Source organism: Episyrphus balteatus, chromosome 3 (assembly GCF_945859705.1).
Source record: "Episyrphus balteatus chromosome 3, idEpiBalt1.1, whole genome shotgun sequence".
Classification (NCBI taxonomy): Eukaryota; Metazoa; Arthropoda; class Insecta; order Diptera; family Syrphidae; genus Episyrphus; species Episyrphus balteatus.
The window spans coordinates 30,936,198-30,952,707 of NC_079136.1; the positions used below are offsets into that span (position 1 = coordinate 30,936,198).

At 30.5% G+C, this 16,510-nt stretch overlaps 1 protein-coding gene across 4 annotated transcripts in view; it reads left to right on the forward strand.

Annotated features, from left to right (window-relative positions):
• The window catches only part of LOC129913564 (uncharacterized), a 410,935-nt gene extending 405,523 nt beyond the window's left edge, over positions 1-5,412 (forward strand). For all 4 annotated transcript variants that reach the window (XM_055992304.1, XM_055992307.1, XM_055992306.1 and 1 more), the window contains 3 exons: positions 4,206-4,364; positions 4,445-4,647; positions 4,721-5,412. In XM_055992304.1, the coding sequence (XP_055848279.1) occupies positions 4,206-4,364; positions 4,445-4,647; positions 4,721-5,281 (923 nt within the window). In that variant the 3' untranslated portion in view covers positions 5,282-5,412. The remainder of the gene's footprint in view (positions 1-4,205; positions 4,365-4,444; positions 4,648-4,720) is intronic.
• Positions 5,413-16,510: the final 11,098 nt, after the last annotated feature.

Genomic DNA, 16,510 nt, shown 5'->3' on the forward strand with positions numbered 1-16,510 from the left:
CTTTGTTTTCCGATTATAACTTTTTTGATTTGGTCGTTATCCGAGAGAGAGAGAAATACGAAATATATTGGGTCCCCCAAGATCCAACATCGACGACGACTACTCCCCAAGTTCAACGTAAAAGTTTCAAAACTCTCTAAGTGTCTAAGTAGGTGCTGTCGCGCGCGCTCTGCGTTGTTTGTTTGTATAGATGCGATGATGATTGGGTTTGAGTTTACTTTGTTGTTTGTGAGATTTTTTTTTTTATTCTTTATTATTCAATTATTTATTTATTTTCAATTGAGTTTTTGGGGAAAAGTTTTGAATAAGAATTTTTATTGATTTGTACAGAAGTTGTGTCAAAAAGACAAGTTCTTTTCAAAAAAAAAAAAAAAAACTTCAAGTGATACAAATTAAGTTTTCATTTGAAATTAATAAAAGATTTTTGTTTTTAAGGGTAGTTGGGGTAGAAGGGGGGTTGTTAAAGACAGGTATATTATGGAATGGGGAGTTAAGAAAAATTGAAGGTATAGGAATAAGTTTTATGTCACAAACATAAATTAAAACTTTCATTGAGATGTCATATGTTTCACTTTTATAAAAGTTAAAGCCTAAGGCGTTGTATTTAAAAACAGTTTAGGGGACCCAATTAAGGCAAGGAGAGCGAGGGGATTTCATATTATAGCTTATATGTAAATTCTATGGCAAAATTAAAGTTTCTTAGTAAAATTCCTAAGAGTACCTATTCATTAAGGAAAAATATAATATTCAAAAAGTGATCGGGCTACCCCCTTGTTTTTTGTTCCACATCCTGTCAACATCATACAGTTGAATTTTCAGCCTCTTATCTTATATGATCGATATTGAAAAATTCTATTCAATAATATCAATATTAGGTACATACAAAACCTTAACATTGATTTGTTATCAGCTTCCTCTTGCACTAAAGATAGCTTCTTGAAACTTAACTTAAGTAGAACGAGTTTATCAATTGGCTATATCTATATAAAAAATATTTTTTGGACCACTCTAATTCATATAATTTATTTTTTTGGGACTTATTGCAAATTTTCCCTATATTTCCTAAAAAAAACACACCTTTCATCTTAGTCGGAGAGTTACTTAGATCATAAGGGAAGGGGTTATAATTAGATTAAAATAATAGATAAGTTGATACCGGATTTAAATAAAATGCACGACTGGGTCGCACGAACTTGCTCTTAGAGTTAAAGTTGCTTTAATTTTTAAGACTTTTTATATAGAAATTTGGAAAAAAATAAAATTCGTTTTGAAAAAAAAAAATAAAATAAAATCTGAAATTAAATTTCCCTCCAAAACAAGTATGCAGTTTTGATTGATATATTAACATGCATTTGTAGAAAAAAAATTTTCAAAATCGTTAGAGTCGTTTTTTAAAAAACTAATTTTTTATAATAAAATAAAATTGGTATTCCATTTTGTAGCAATCACTAATCAGCATCTAAAAACGAAATTTCAAAAAAATTCAATGTCCTGTTTTCGAAAATTTGATTTTTCAAAAAATATTTGTTTATTTTTTTTTTTTAAATCCAAAAATTACTTCTTTGGAAATTTTATTTTTGGTTCATATTTAAATTATATAAATTTTTCTTCACAAAAAGTTTCCTTGAAATCGAATAAGCAGTTTCGGAGATAATAGGATTTGAAAAAAAAAAAACGGTTCTATGGCAGGTACCGTTAATAATGATTTTCAAAACAAAATTTTTTCATTGAAACATAGACCTTAGCTTAAAACTAACATTTGAATTTTTTAAACAAAATCGTTGGAGCCCTTTTCGAGACATTTCAATTTTACTGAAATCGGTATATGACAAGTACCGTTATTTTTGGCCCAACAAAATTAATTCCAAAAACTCCTCTGGAGAGTCACTAAATAACGCTACATACCAAGTTTGACATTAATCGGTCCATCCGTTTAGGCTGTATCTCCTTATACAGACAGACAGACAGACAGATTGAAAAATGTAATATCAACTATTTTTTTTGTACGAATGCATAACTTGATATATAGTATAGCTTTTAAAATGGGAAATTCTTTTTTGGCAGCCCTATTATGAAGGAAAAATTGTCACATCACTAACTTTATCATTCTTTGTTTTTTTGTCAAAAATAATCCAAAGGCTTTTGTTAACAGTTACAAAGAATAAAATTATTTAAGATAATGTAAGCCTACTAGGATGGTTATCCTATTCAAATAAAAATAAAATACTATAGAAAATGTTCCCACAACCACCTCTTTTCTCCTTAAAGCATCTTACAACTTAAATTTTTTGCATAAAATCTTTTGATGATTTTTCCTTATTCGAAATTTTTTTTTATTATGAATGATTTTTTATTATTTTATACTTTTCTATGTATATTATTTTTTTTGCAAAAAAATCTATGCTAAAAATTCTAGTGTTCTAGTTTGGGAACAACGACAAAATTTTAGTTGCTAGCTTTAAGTTAAAATCAAATACATAGGGGAGCGTGGGGCGGTTTTGAACACGGGGTACATTTGAACACTGCATATAAAATTTTAGTATATCAATCTTTTTTAGAAGTATTTCGATATTTGAACCCGTCAACACGATATCCATAAATGGTTAATAAATTTTAAACTAATTGACGGTGAATTTTTGAATGAATATATTAATGTTAAATATTTATTCAACATTTTATGTCGTTGACACAGTTGGGGCAGTTTTGAACAAGTATGGTGGGGCACTTTTGAACATGTTCAAAACCAGACATTTTAAGGACACTTGAATGTGTTTTATTTAATAAATCGTAATGTTCTTATAAAAAAAAAAATAATGAAACTAGCATTTGTGAGCAAAATTAAAGAAAAAATGGGAATATGTACAACATAATTGATAATTTAAAAAAATGCATGAATTCTTCAAGTTCTGCTAGACTGTTCTCGATGAGAACTCGATTATATACCGCTTAAGCGTTATAGAAATTAAAGTCAAGCTACCTACACCAATTAATGCTCCTGCTACATGAAGAACATCCGCTTTGTTAACATTTGGATTTAATGTCTAGAAATATATCTATATGTATATTGAAAATAAATCTATTTTACTCTCAAAAGCATAAATGGTATGAATACCATTTTTCTAAGATATATTTTAAATGAATTTTTCTTGGTTTTTGTTTTTCTTTTGAACTTATAAATGTGATAAACTGATATCTATAGTTTAAACTTTAATGTTATTTCTTCTGAGTTTTTATTATCTGTTGGTTAATTGAATATGATATAATAATCAATTTGGAGTTTTTGTATGTTCTTATTAAAAAACTAATAAAAAGATAAGTATTATTTATTCATTACAACGAAACTAATACTGCTGTTCAAAAGTGCCCCTTCCATGTTCAAAACTACCCCATACATGGGGCACTTTTGAACATAAGAGCCTATATTTTTAAAACATCAAAATTCAATATAAATAATTTGTTTAACTAACCAAATGTTCTTTGAAATCGAAGTTCAATGTTACTGTTCAATGTTAGTAAACTTTACAGATCAAGAAAACGAACATATTTCGTTCAAGCAGTAGTGAAAGCAAAAAGTGTTCAAAACTGCCCCACTCTCCCCTATACAAAAATAAGAAAAAAATAAAGTTCGCTGTTCAGCTCTTTTGTTTAAAAGAGCCTTATTATGTTAGCTCAAAAGTGCTTATGAATATGTCAACACACATTTTGGAAACTTTATCTACTTTATTAGTAAAACCTATATTTTGCATTTAACTCAAAATCTGGATCTGATGAGACCAAACCGACCTTGAATTCGGATTTCTAGGTTCGTTGTTTACGCCACCTTTTTTATTTGCGATATTATCAAATACCTAATAAAGTTTAGTAAAAACCAAAAATGTTGAGAATTCGAAATCAGTTTGTCCTACAAGTCCACCCTAAGGTCCATATGTAACGTATACAACAAAAAGCTTACGCAAATGTAAATTCAACCGAAACCTAAAATCGTACAAATGGGGTCTATTTTTCTTCGTTTTGGGAGGTGGGATATTACTAAAAAAAAAAATAAAATAAAAATTTCAAAGGACAACTTTTTATATTGTGCCCTAAGCAAATCATTAAAAAATTCTTCTTCTTTTTGGTCTTCAATCAAACCACTTGTATTTAGTTACAACCTATAACCATACATGACAAGAAATCAATCATCATGATTTAATCTTTAATTTCAGATGGTCGAATGGGTCTATCAATACTACCTTTGGCTGCTTTACTAACCGGAACTTTATTCACTGTTGGCATTGGAGTGCTCTTTGTTGTTGTGGTTGCGGTACGAAAACGTAGAGAACAAGGTAGTCGTAGTATGTGTGACGACAAAGATAAACATTTAGGTACGTAACCGTGTGTGTGTGTTGTATGTGAACCAATCTCTAACCCAAAGTTTTCCAATTGTTTTTAATTACTTTTATAGGAATGGACGTCACAGTGACTGCACCATTGGAGACTGGAGCTGGACATCAAAGGCTTGTCGTTGCCTATACACTAAAACAGGGTATTGAAAAACAACCAGACATTTTGAGTGCACAAAAAACTGGAAGTGCGACATCCTCGCCGATGGGCAATCGACCGAATGCATTGTGCATAGGCAAGCCGAATTTCACACCCGCAGACTATGTGAGTATTTGATTGATTTTTCTTTTTTTCTCATGGAAAGATGACAAATTTATTAATTTTTTTTTTTTAATAGGATCCTCAAGCTATGAGCTATAATGATGTTGATGAACACAGTACCGCATCTAGTCGCCAAAATACCCTCAAACTGACAGCCGAAGCACGAAAAGCCTACCAAAATCAACAACTCCTCTACGATGCGCTTCCCATCAAACCACTTCCTGACAATATTGTCTGTGGCCCAACCAATCTCCAGAATTCCCGTCACGACATCAGTGCACGCTACGAACACCCGCTCAGCAATGCAATCAATTTCACAAATTGCAGTGGCAGCGGGATCGGCAGCGGCCCGGGCAGTGGGAGCAATAGCACCCTAAATAGCAGTTGTGGCGTCAGCAATCAGCCTTCCCTTCCCAATAGCATAGGAAGCCATCACAAGCAAACCGAACTCTCCTTGGCCGATTACCTATCGGCGAGTAGTATAATCGATTATAATCTCAGCAATCCAGCGCAAACAGGCACTTTGCCTAAATCATTGGTCAATCCCTCAACATCCTCATCGATAACGAGTAAAACGAACTCAAATCGAAATCACATTATCACGGACACATTGCCCGGCCCCGAGAGTTGTGTCTAAAAAATAAAACCAATAAAATAAATTTAAATAAATTTAAAAAAAATATATTTATATACAATCAAAAAAAGATATCAGCACATCATCGCATCGAAACGGACAATTTAGGAGATATTATAAAATAAAAACAAACACACACAGAATAAATTGTATATCAAAAACATGTTGTCATAAAAAACAATAGAAAATTATTTAAAAAAAAAAAAACATGTATCGAAATAAGACTGGTCCATATAAATTTTTAATAATAACGAATTAACTAAAAAAAAAAAAACAATATAAAAAAAAAAGGAAAAATAAACTATTTAATTTTAAGTAGATAATTTTAAAAATAGATTAAGGCACACATTGACATAAAAATTATGTAAAGTATTAACCCTTTCGAACCCAAGCTATGAAAATCAATATTAAAAAATGTTTTTTCAGTATTATCGTGTCGAAGACATCACAACTAACAAATATGAAGAGCAAATTTTTTATTTTCCAAAATAATAAATAGCAAAACTAATGTGTTACTCTCATTTTACATGTAAGTAACATGCACTGCCTATGACCAATAAAAAAAATCGGACAACTGAGAAAATAACTTTTTATGAAACTATAATGTATGCTACTTCTTCTAAGCCAAAAAACTAAACACTTTCTGCATTAACATTTTTTTAATCGTTTTTTCAAAATTATGACCATATATGAAAAAAAATTTTTTTGCAAAAAAAAGAAAAAAAATGTGAATTTCAGTCCTTTTTTCGATAAAAAAAAATAAAGGTATAATATTTGACTAACTTTTTGTAATAATCCAGTAACTAGGCATTATTATCTTTCAAATAAGCCATCGAATCCTAAAAAATTATTTAATTTAATATTTTTTACGAATTTTTAAAAATATGTTACATGAGAGTAACGCTGGGTCTGAAAGGGTTAAATTTAAAAATAATGTATTTCTAAATTAAACCTAAAAGAAAAAAGAAGTTTAAAGAGAGCTTTAAAAAAATGCTCCTTCTTTTTAGATTAAGTTAGTAAATTTAATTGTAATTTATTTGAATAAGTAAACAAAAAACCAAAACAAAACACGTTTTCCATAGAATATAACTTGAACGATGCATTTATATCGTGATTCTGGACTTTGTAAATACCTAAACATATCTTCTTTTATTTTGTGTAAATATATTCCTACCAAACTTTCAACTTATTACTATATAATGTAACATCAACATATTTTTTTTTTCATAATTTTATAAGCCTTGGAAAACATTATAGTATTTTTCAAAAAAAAACTTTTAAAGTAGGTAAAAGTTTGTGACACTGGGTCTAGTAAACTTTACTGACGATTGCGATTTCTATTCAATTTTATATAGTCCAACTTTTGAAATAAAAAATATTTTTTGAACCGTTATTAACCCTCTGTCGGCACACGGGTGCGAATTTGGCAAGACAAAAATAAAAAAATAAGGATTTTTCAAAAAAGTGGTCACAAAAAAGTCTCTTTATAAGGGTGAAAATATATTTTTTTGAAATTGTAAATATACAATATTCAAATTCCTCGGAAAATTCTACATCAATTTCATGTCTGATTCTCTATAAAATATTGAGACTGAAAAAAGTTCTAGCGACGTGAAAAAGTACAAACCAAATTTGCACCCGTGTGCCTATCACGTCACAAAAGAAAAGAGGTGTGCCTACAGAGGGTTAATAGTGACTTTCATAGAATCGTTTTCTTGATTTCAACGAAAAAATTTACAAAAAAGCTTGTACTTTTAAGTAGTAGCCCTGAAATTAAATTTTTTCAAAAACAGCTCGGCTCTTCTTGGTACATTTTCACCTAAAAGAAGTCCGAAATCATTGATAAGTTCCATTTTCCCTTATATCGTTTTCCATTTCTTTGATATACCTATCTAGGTATTGGTGAAATCGTTTATCCTGTCAGGGGAAATCTTTTATTCTGTCATTTATCCCGTCAGGCGAATAGGTAATCTTAAGGCCCAACTATAATAGCCATATGCGCTCATAGGCTTATGTCAAAATCGAACGAACTGCTTCGTCCTGTTTCTGAAAACATGAGGAGTAGCCATAATGAACACACGCTCGCATAGCCTTCTGTCACAATTTACATTTTTGTTTTTCATATTTTTTGTAAAAAAAAACGCGTTGAATTACACATAAATATTTTTAAAACTGTTTTTATTCAATTCACAATTCGTTTTATCACATTTTTATTGATTGAAAATTAATTTAATTTTTCCATCCCCCTTGCATCCATGTTGTTTACATTTTATTCTGAGAAATTTACTCATGCCGTGCGCTTTAGAACGCATGGCATATGCTTAACGAAAGTTAACGAAGCGCGCATATGCGCATTATGGCTATCCCCATAAGAATTGTGTATGTTCGACAATTCACTCATGCCATTTTGACATAAGCCCATATGCGCGCATATCTATGCCTATTATAGTTGAGCCTTTAGCCTTAAAACTAGATAAACACTTGTAGAACAATGATGGGGAAACACGGATGTTAGCTAAGAGATGGTAGCTGCACTAGCTTGTCTTTAATGCATATCTGTTGTGTTTAATCCACAAAAAAAAAAATGAAAAAAAATTTAAAAAATCCGAAACTGCTCTTATTCCAGTAACCTTGTATTTAGTTGGTAGTTCTGTTTTTTTTTGCAATTTAGCCAGCCGAATGCATCATTTTAAAAAATGCAAAAAAATTTCAAAAAATATCCAAGTTTTTAAATCCTTGGTGATTTTAGCTTTTAATTTAGTTATTGGCCACCATGAAGTTTCAAGGCCTTTAATCTAATAAAATTTCCCATAAGCTTGACGGTTTTCAAAATAATGTTTCTCTAATTTCGCCCAAATTTGTCGAAATCGAATATTTTTTTAGTAGGGTAATATCGGCCTTTACTAGTTGAAATGCTTCCAATTTTCATACTTTTTGCGTTAATAGTGACTCTTTTGAAAACAGAAAGATTGATACAATTTTGAATCAAAGATATATAAAAGTTCATATCATCAAATAACTCAATACCGGTAAATTTGGCAACAAAAAAAAAAATTGGAAAAGCTGTTAAAGTGTAACATAATTCTATTGATATAAAAATTACGTTAGCAAACAATGTTAAAGTGGTAGAATTTTGAATTACCAAATAGATAATATTATTTAAGAACTTCCATTTTTTTTGTAAATAGCCTTTGGGTATTGAAAAGGTAAAATTCATTATTTTTTTCAAAATATTAGTATCCCGATTTACATAGAAAATTTTAATTCTACGCAAAACTCCCATTGCTGACTTAATCCCTTATTACCAGGACCCAAATGTCAAAAATGTAACGTTTTTTGTTACACTGGTAACAGTCAGCGTTGCCAGAATATTTAAGAGGCAAGGAGCCGATTTTGAAAAATCTTGGAGCCAAAAAAACCGCTTTCAACCGCTTTTTATTTTCAGATAGCCTTTGCTAAGCAGTCTTCAATTTAAATTTTATTGGTATTTCATTTTATTGATATATTCTATTTTTTATGCTCATAGAAGGGCGTAAAATTAAATTTCTAATACAAAACTTGAACACTAATAACTCATATTGGCTAGTCATTTTTTTATTCTTTGTCTGTGAAAAATAGCCAATCAGATGGAGAAATGAGCTTGGGGTTTGTTTTTCGTCAAAAATCATTTTACCTGACAAAAAAAACTGTTCATGTTCAAAACATAATTCATTCGATGTTTTTCATTCAATTTTTTTTTTTTTTTCAACTTAAAATGGGGTACTTGTACGTTTAGGTTAACTGACCCGTTTGAGTTCAGAGTCTGTTTTACTTCGAAATGGTGGCATATTCAATTCAAGTTGAACAAACTGAATATTAGTGAAAATTATGTACCTACCTTATATTTTAGTTATGTTTTTAAAGCTACAAAATGCAAAACTTTAAATTTCTAACTATTGGAGACAAACAAATTTATTTCATTTAGAGCCCGGAATCTTTAGAAACTTTTGGAAAAATGGAAGGTTATCTTAATAAACATTAGGGTGGGTCAAAAAAATCGAATTTATTTTTTTTGATTTGGTACTCCGAAAAATCGTTCGCCAAGAAACTTCTTATAGAACGTTTAAGCCCCTACAAGAAAACATCTTGCTAATTTGAAAATATTGAATTTTCAGTGAATTAGAAAATTTTGAAAAGCAAAAAATGTTTTCATATTTTTTTTTAACTTTGACCTCGAATATCTTTAGAATGGTTGGATTATTGAAAAAAATTATTAAGACCTTTTTTGTGGACCAATCTGTTTCCTACAAGAATAAGTCTTGCGCATTTGATTAATATAATTTTTCAATTTGTTACAAAATTAAGAACAAAAAACGAATTTTTAAAGATTTTCTCGATTTTTGGACCTCAAATATGTATTAAACGGTTAGATAAACGAAAAAAGAGTATGAGGTCTTTTTTGTTGAGCGTTCAATTTATTATTAGAAATTTGCAAAAAAGTCGATTTATAAAAAAAATAATTTTTTTTTTTGTAGAAGCTTGATGCAAAAATGGAAAATTTAAAAGCGGAGGACCTTCCCATTAATAAAAAGAGCTCATATTTGGTGTGTATATTCTAGTGGTGTCTAGCAATCGATTTTTCGGAGTACCAAATCAAAAAAAAAAAGAATTTCGATTTTTTTGACCCACCCTAATAAACATGTTATGTTTTTTTTTTTTACTAAGATTGTAAAATTCTAATCAACTTCGCCTATTCGGACCATTAGGTTACCTACATTTAAATAATCATTTTTATGTTTGTCAAGCGCAGGGGCAGCATAGCAAACTTTTCCTACTTAAAGAAAAAGTTTTTGAATTTGGAAAATACTATACTCTTATTCCATATCAACCTACATAATGTATTCCAAAACATATCCCCTTTTCAAAAACAACCATACTTATAAGAAATAAACTCAACATATCCTCCTCAAAATAAATTTATCTATAAATAAATAAAAATAAAAAATCTTCCAATCTTACTTTTGTAAAAAAAAAAATTATAAAAAACAAAATAATAATAATAAAACATTCATAGCAAATAGACAAAAAATTAAATAAAATGCATTTGTTTTTATTGTGCAATATGTTTAGAAATTGTTAAAACTCATAGTAAAAGTTATACAAAAAAATATTATTATATAAGAAAAATAATGTTATATTTTTTTTTTCTAGGATTGTATAATTATTAGAATTTTCTATGAATAAATATAAATAATTAAAAAAAAAAGCAAAAAAGAAAAATGGTGAAATAATGATAAACGCATGTAGTATGAAAATAATTTAGGGCGAGAGTGTAAATGTATTTAAGAGGAAGATTTAGTAAAAAAAAGTATGTAGGTTCATTTATCATTTCATTCTTATCAATGTATTTGATTTTTTAATTTTAATTTGAACCAAAAAAAAAAACACTATGTAAATAATTTTTATTTATTCTTATAAAAAAAACTGAATTAAAAGTAAATTAACGAATAATTGAAACGATTCATAAAAAAAAAACAAAACAAACTTTGAGTTGTGTCGAAGTTCTTTGTGTACCTACATTGAAATTGACATAAAATTAACCAATAACAATAAAATCTTTTTGAGACAAATTTATAGTTTAAGTTATTATTTTTTAAAAAGATAAATGTAATAATAGAAGAAAAACGAAACTATGTTATTGTAAAAAAGCTTCAAATTATTTGTGATAAAAGATGACAAATGAAAAAAAAAAAAATGAGTTTTCTTTTATTTGAAACTTTCAGACTTTGTGTGACAAATTTATGTTATACAAGAAAAAAAAATTAAAAGTATGACAAAAATTAAATCGTCCTGAATTGATTCCTTCTAAAACATGACAGTAAAAAATGGTAGGTATGCAGAAATTTGTGCTAATATTCAACATATTTTTACTGTTCAAAATCAGGTTCGATAAATCGAATTTTGGGAAAGTTAAGTTCTATAGACCTGATTAAACTGAATCCATAATATCTCCAGATTTGGATTGTAGGGCAAAAAAATTTGTATTCTAAATTACGTTTTCGAGAGACGGTTTATAGTAGTTGTCAAATTACCACAGTAGGTACTTTCTGTTAAATTTTGTTCCTGTTGTCATTATAATTGAAAAATAAAGAAAAAATTAACAAAAGCTGCCATTCGCCATTTTAATTTCGTAAAAAAAACAATATAAGAACCACCTTAATGTACAATTGTACACATTAGGTCGTTCCTTATTTATGGGCTTTTCAAAAATCAAGTATCCGAAGCTAAGTAGTATACAGTACTTCTTCTAAAAAATAAAAACCCATGCATTTCTTATGGGAGAGATTTTGTTAGCGTTTTATTCCGAAAAAAAAAAATGTTTTAACTCACCACAGCTGTAAACCAAAATCGGAAAAAATGTATACTTACCACGATATTGTGCATCACATTAATTTTGCGCATAAAAACATCCTATTGTTGTTAGTTTTTGGGCCTCTAAATCCAGATTCAAAGTCCTATCACGTCAGGTTTCCGAGATATCCTCAAAAAAATGTAAAGACAAAAAAAAAGTTCTTGTCTGGGGATGCGAATATGTTAGTCGTATGTTTATTGGGTCACTAAAAACGAATCCGAAGTCTATTTTGCCGTTTTACGTCAGGTTTTTGAGATATCATTTGAAAATGTCAAAATCTCAAATGAGAAAAATTCCAAAAACTATATGATTAACATATTCCCACATCCAGATTAGAGAAAAAAAAAATTTGTTTCCTGAAATTTTTTTAGGTTATCTAAAAAACATGACGTGGAGTCACAAAACGGACTTTGTATTCGGTTTAAGCGACCCAAAAACTGTATGAAAAACATATGTCGTTTTCTATTGGTTTCACTCAAGAATTCACTCATTCTGAAATCGAATGGAACAGGTCAAGTCGCTTCCACTCAATTCTGTTTCTTTATTTTGTGTTTGTGAAATTTCAAATGTCAAATATTGATATTATTTTTTTTTTTTCAAACGAAAAAATTATAAATCTGAAGACGACGGAAGAAGAAAATGTAAAAAAAAAATCATTCCATTGCATTAAGGTACCCATTTTAATCTTTTTATTAATTTTACTTTTAATTTAATTTTAATTTTTTAATGACAACAAAAAAAGAATGATTGAGTATTTTTTTGTTGACATTTTAGTGTTCATGTATTAGTGCTTCTGATTTTAAATCGAGAAGAGAATTTTTCTTCTGAGAAGCGTTTTGTCTGTCAGTTTTGTGCGAATAAAACACTTTCAGAAGGCTTTTGAATGATTCCGGACGCTTCCGGAGAGCCAATCGAAAACGCCAATAGTCGCACTCGCACCCCAGGTCAGAACTTTTTTTGAAGTTATACTTCTTATGGGAGGGTGGGTATGAAAATTTACTTTTTGACAAGAATGTCAAAGGGATTATGACGCGATCACCCTGGGTAGCAGGGCTGTCGTTTCACCTTTAGAGTACGCAGTACTTTAGTATTTAAAAATGCAGTACGCCACAGTACGGCAAACATAAAACACACAACACGTAGGAAGTTACGTGTTTCATGTGGCAAGTTGCATGTGGCAAGTTGTATGTGGCAAGTTGCATGTGGCAAGTTGCATGTGGCAAGTTGTATGTGGCAAGTTGCGTGTGGCAAGTTGCCAGGGTTGCAAAAAGCTAACATTTCAGCTCAGCTCACAGCTCAGCTCAAATTTGAGCTAGGTACCATAGCTTAGCTCATTTGAGCTGAGCTGAAAGTGAGCTGAGCTGAAAGTGAGCGCCCCAACTTCCAACGCCTATATCTCGGAATTTTGAAAAAAATGAAAAAAAATTTTTTGATGCCAAAAGGTAGCGGGGACTCTAACCTACATTTGGGTACAACTTCCATCCCTGTAGGTAAACGCGTTCTCAAACCACGAGAACTTAAAGGTAAAAAAAAAGTTAAGCCCGATTCTGAAAAAATAGGCATGATGTGGCGGTTTAACATGCAAAGCGATTTTTTAAAAATCTGACAATGTGCAAAGCGTAGGCCCATGACACAAGCTATCATTTGGCATCACTACCAAAAATTGCTCTCAAGCGGCTTAGCTTCCAGGAGCGTTCAAAGATTCGGGGATTTTTCGAAAAAAAAAATTTACCCCAACTTTCAAACACGATTTTCTCGGAATTTTGAAAAAAATCGAAAAACCGGATTATACCATTTTCGGGTAGCTGAGAATATAAGCTTTCATATGGCACCACTCCCCTGTCTCTAGATCAAAGCCTTCCAACGCCTATATCTCGGAATTTTGAAAAAAATGAAAAAAATTTTTTTGATGCCAAAAGGTAGCGGGGACTCTAACCTACATTTGGGTACAACTTCCATCCCTGTAGGAAGGTACACGCGTTCTCAAACCAGGAGAACTTAAAGGTAAAAAAAAGTTAAGCCCGATTCTGAAAAAAAGGCATGATGTGGCGGTTTAACATGGAAGGCGATTTTTTAAAAATCTGATAATGTGCAAAGCGTAGGCCCATGACAAAAGCTATCATTTGGCACCACTCCCAAAAATTGCTCTCAAGCGGTTTAGCTTCCAGGAGCGTTTAAAGATTCGGGGATTTTTCGAAAAAAAAAAATTACCCCAACTTTCAAACGCGATTTTCTCGGAATTTTGAAAAATGTCGTAAAACCGGATTGTACCTGATTTTTTTTATGATTAAAAAAGAAATATTTTACTAAAAAAATAGAAATATATTTACTATTAACCCTAGAAAGATAATCTACGTCTGTAAGACGTATAACGTGTAAAGAACTGTTTTATCTAATTCAATTCAAATTTCTGGGTTTTTGTTAAATTGATTGCATTTATTATATCACTTCTTTAAAATAATCTAAGTAATGAGTTAAATAAATATGACAAAAAGTGTTAACATAAGACCAAAAATCTTTTTTAGAATCATACGTCTCTGAGACGTATATTATGATTATCTTTCTAGGGTTAAAAAAACCAAGAGAAAGATCACGAAAAATTATCTGTTTTATTTATAAAAATATCCATGTGTTAAAATAATTCCATTAATAACTAGAACCAAACATCTTGAGCTATGGTGTTTTATAAAAGTTTAAAATATCTTCATATTTCATTATACTTTCCAAATAAAAATCAATGTATCCTCTCACCCATCACAGCTCAGCTCAGCTCACTTTACTTTAGCTCACCCAACAGCTCAGCTCAACCATCAGCTCAGCTGACTTTCAGCTCAGCTCAAATGAGCTGAGCTATGGTACATAGCTCAAAAGTCAGCTAGCTCAAAATTTGAGCTGAGCTGTGAGCTGAGCTCAGCTCACTTTTGAGCTTTGTAGCAACTCTGCAAGTTCCATATTGCTACTACTAGTGCTGAAGCACACACAATTCTCATAAAATAACCATATCGCACATTTTATGCTCAATTCATTTAGTTTCGTTAAGCGTATACCGTACGTTCTGAACCGCACAACATGTGTAAATTTCACAGAATAAATTGAAAACTACATGGACGCAAGGAGGATGAAAGAATTAATTTATTGTTCACTTGATAAAAATGTAAAAAAACGATGTGTGGATTAATTAATTTAATAATAGAAATTAAAAATATCAAATGAAATTCATTTACATATACTGAATGAGAAGTATAACTTCAGTCGCGTGTACATGTGTACACACACTCTTTTTTTTTTTGTGGCTGTGTAATGGACCTAAACGCATATTTTCGTTTCTTGGACTCGGCATTCAAAATTATTCCCAAATCCTATGTCATATGCGAAGGTATTGTCAAAAAAAAAGTTAGGGTCAAGTTGTAAATTTCGACTATTTTGTACAAAATTAAAAGTAGGTGTATGATTTTACTCCTTATTTAAGTAGTTGTAGTCGATTTGTGTAAAAAAGAATCTTATAACCATCTCATACCGAAGCAAACCCAGGGTTTCAAGAAAAAAAAAAAATCCAATATGAAAGGACTCTATCGGATGTTCAGTCCTAGCCACCTAGAACACCTTCAATCTTCAATATTTTATAAATATTTCAATAAAGTTAATATTGCGAAGTAAAAATTGCATAAAAAGTCTGAATGCGTTCATTTACTTCATCCGACATTTAAATAAAATGTTCGAATAACAGTAGGTTTGTGTATTCACTTTTTAACTATATTACCTGCTATATTGAGAGAGTTTATTTCTGAATCATGTCAGTAACATAGTAGTATTATAATTTATTGCTATAACGGGAAATCTATACTACCGACTCTATGTCTATTAGTTCAACTCGAATGAATAGATGTCGTATGAATAGAACATAGGCGACATCTATTTGTTGGAACTGTAAGAAAAATCCAGTCGGTAATATAGGTTTTCCCGTTATTAAATCCATTGAGTATATTAAACTCAAAAGTCATCAAGTATTGTCATCATGTTATCTATATTGTGTTTTGAGTGTTTAAACTCTCCAAAAGTTAAATTATGTTGTTGAAATGGTTCATGTATGCTCTATTCCTTTTACAATTGTGTCGATAATACAGTTTAAAAGTGAATGCAAACACCTATAAGACTGGTTCTTGAAAATGAACATGGTTTGGTTAGTTTTTTGATATGGTGACCATCTGGGGCCCTTTCTGTAAGACAATTATACTTGAAACTAATTCATTCTTGTTCAAAAGTGACGAGTGTCAGTTTTCAGAAAGTGACGCGCGTCAGTTTTCAAAAGTGACGACCGTCAGTTTTCAAGAAAGTGAAGCGCGTCAGTTTTCAAAAAGTGACGAGCGTCAGTTTTCAAAAAGTGACGAGCGTCAGTTTTCAAGAAAGTGACGCGCGTCAGTTTTCAAAAAGTGACGAGCGTCAGTTTTCAAGAAAGTGACGCGCGTCAGTTTTCAAAAGTGACGACCGTCAGTTTTCAAGAAAGTGAAGCGCGTCAGTTTTCAAAAAGTGACGAGCGTCAGTTTTCAAGAAAGTGACACGCGTCAGTTTTCAGGAAAGTGAAAGATTTCCGGTCAAAATACCGAAAGGATAGATTTTTCAACTATTTTCATTCATAAACCTTTGCTTAAACGTAGCCTATTATCTTTCGAGTATTCATTAAGCTTTTTTATTTTTCACTTCAGCACTTTACTTCGGAATATACAAATTCTGTTCTGATAGGGTACAAAAATTAAATATTAGGTAAGAGACAGTGGCGTATGCAGAAAAAAAATTGGGGGGGGGGGCTGAAAAGTTTTTCAAAAATTTTTGATAAGGTAAAT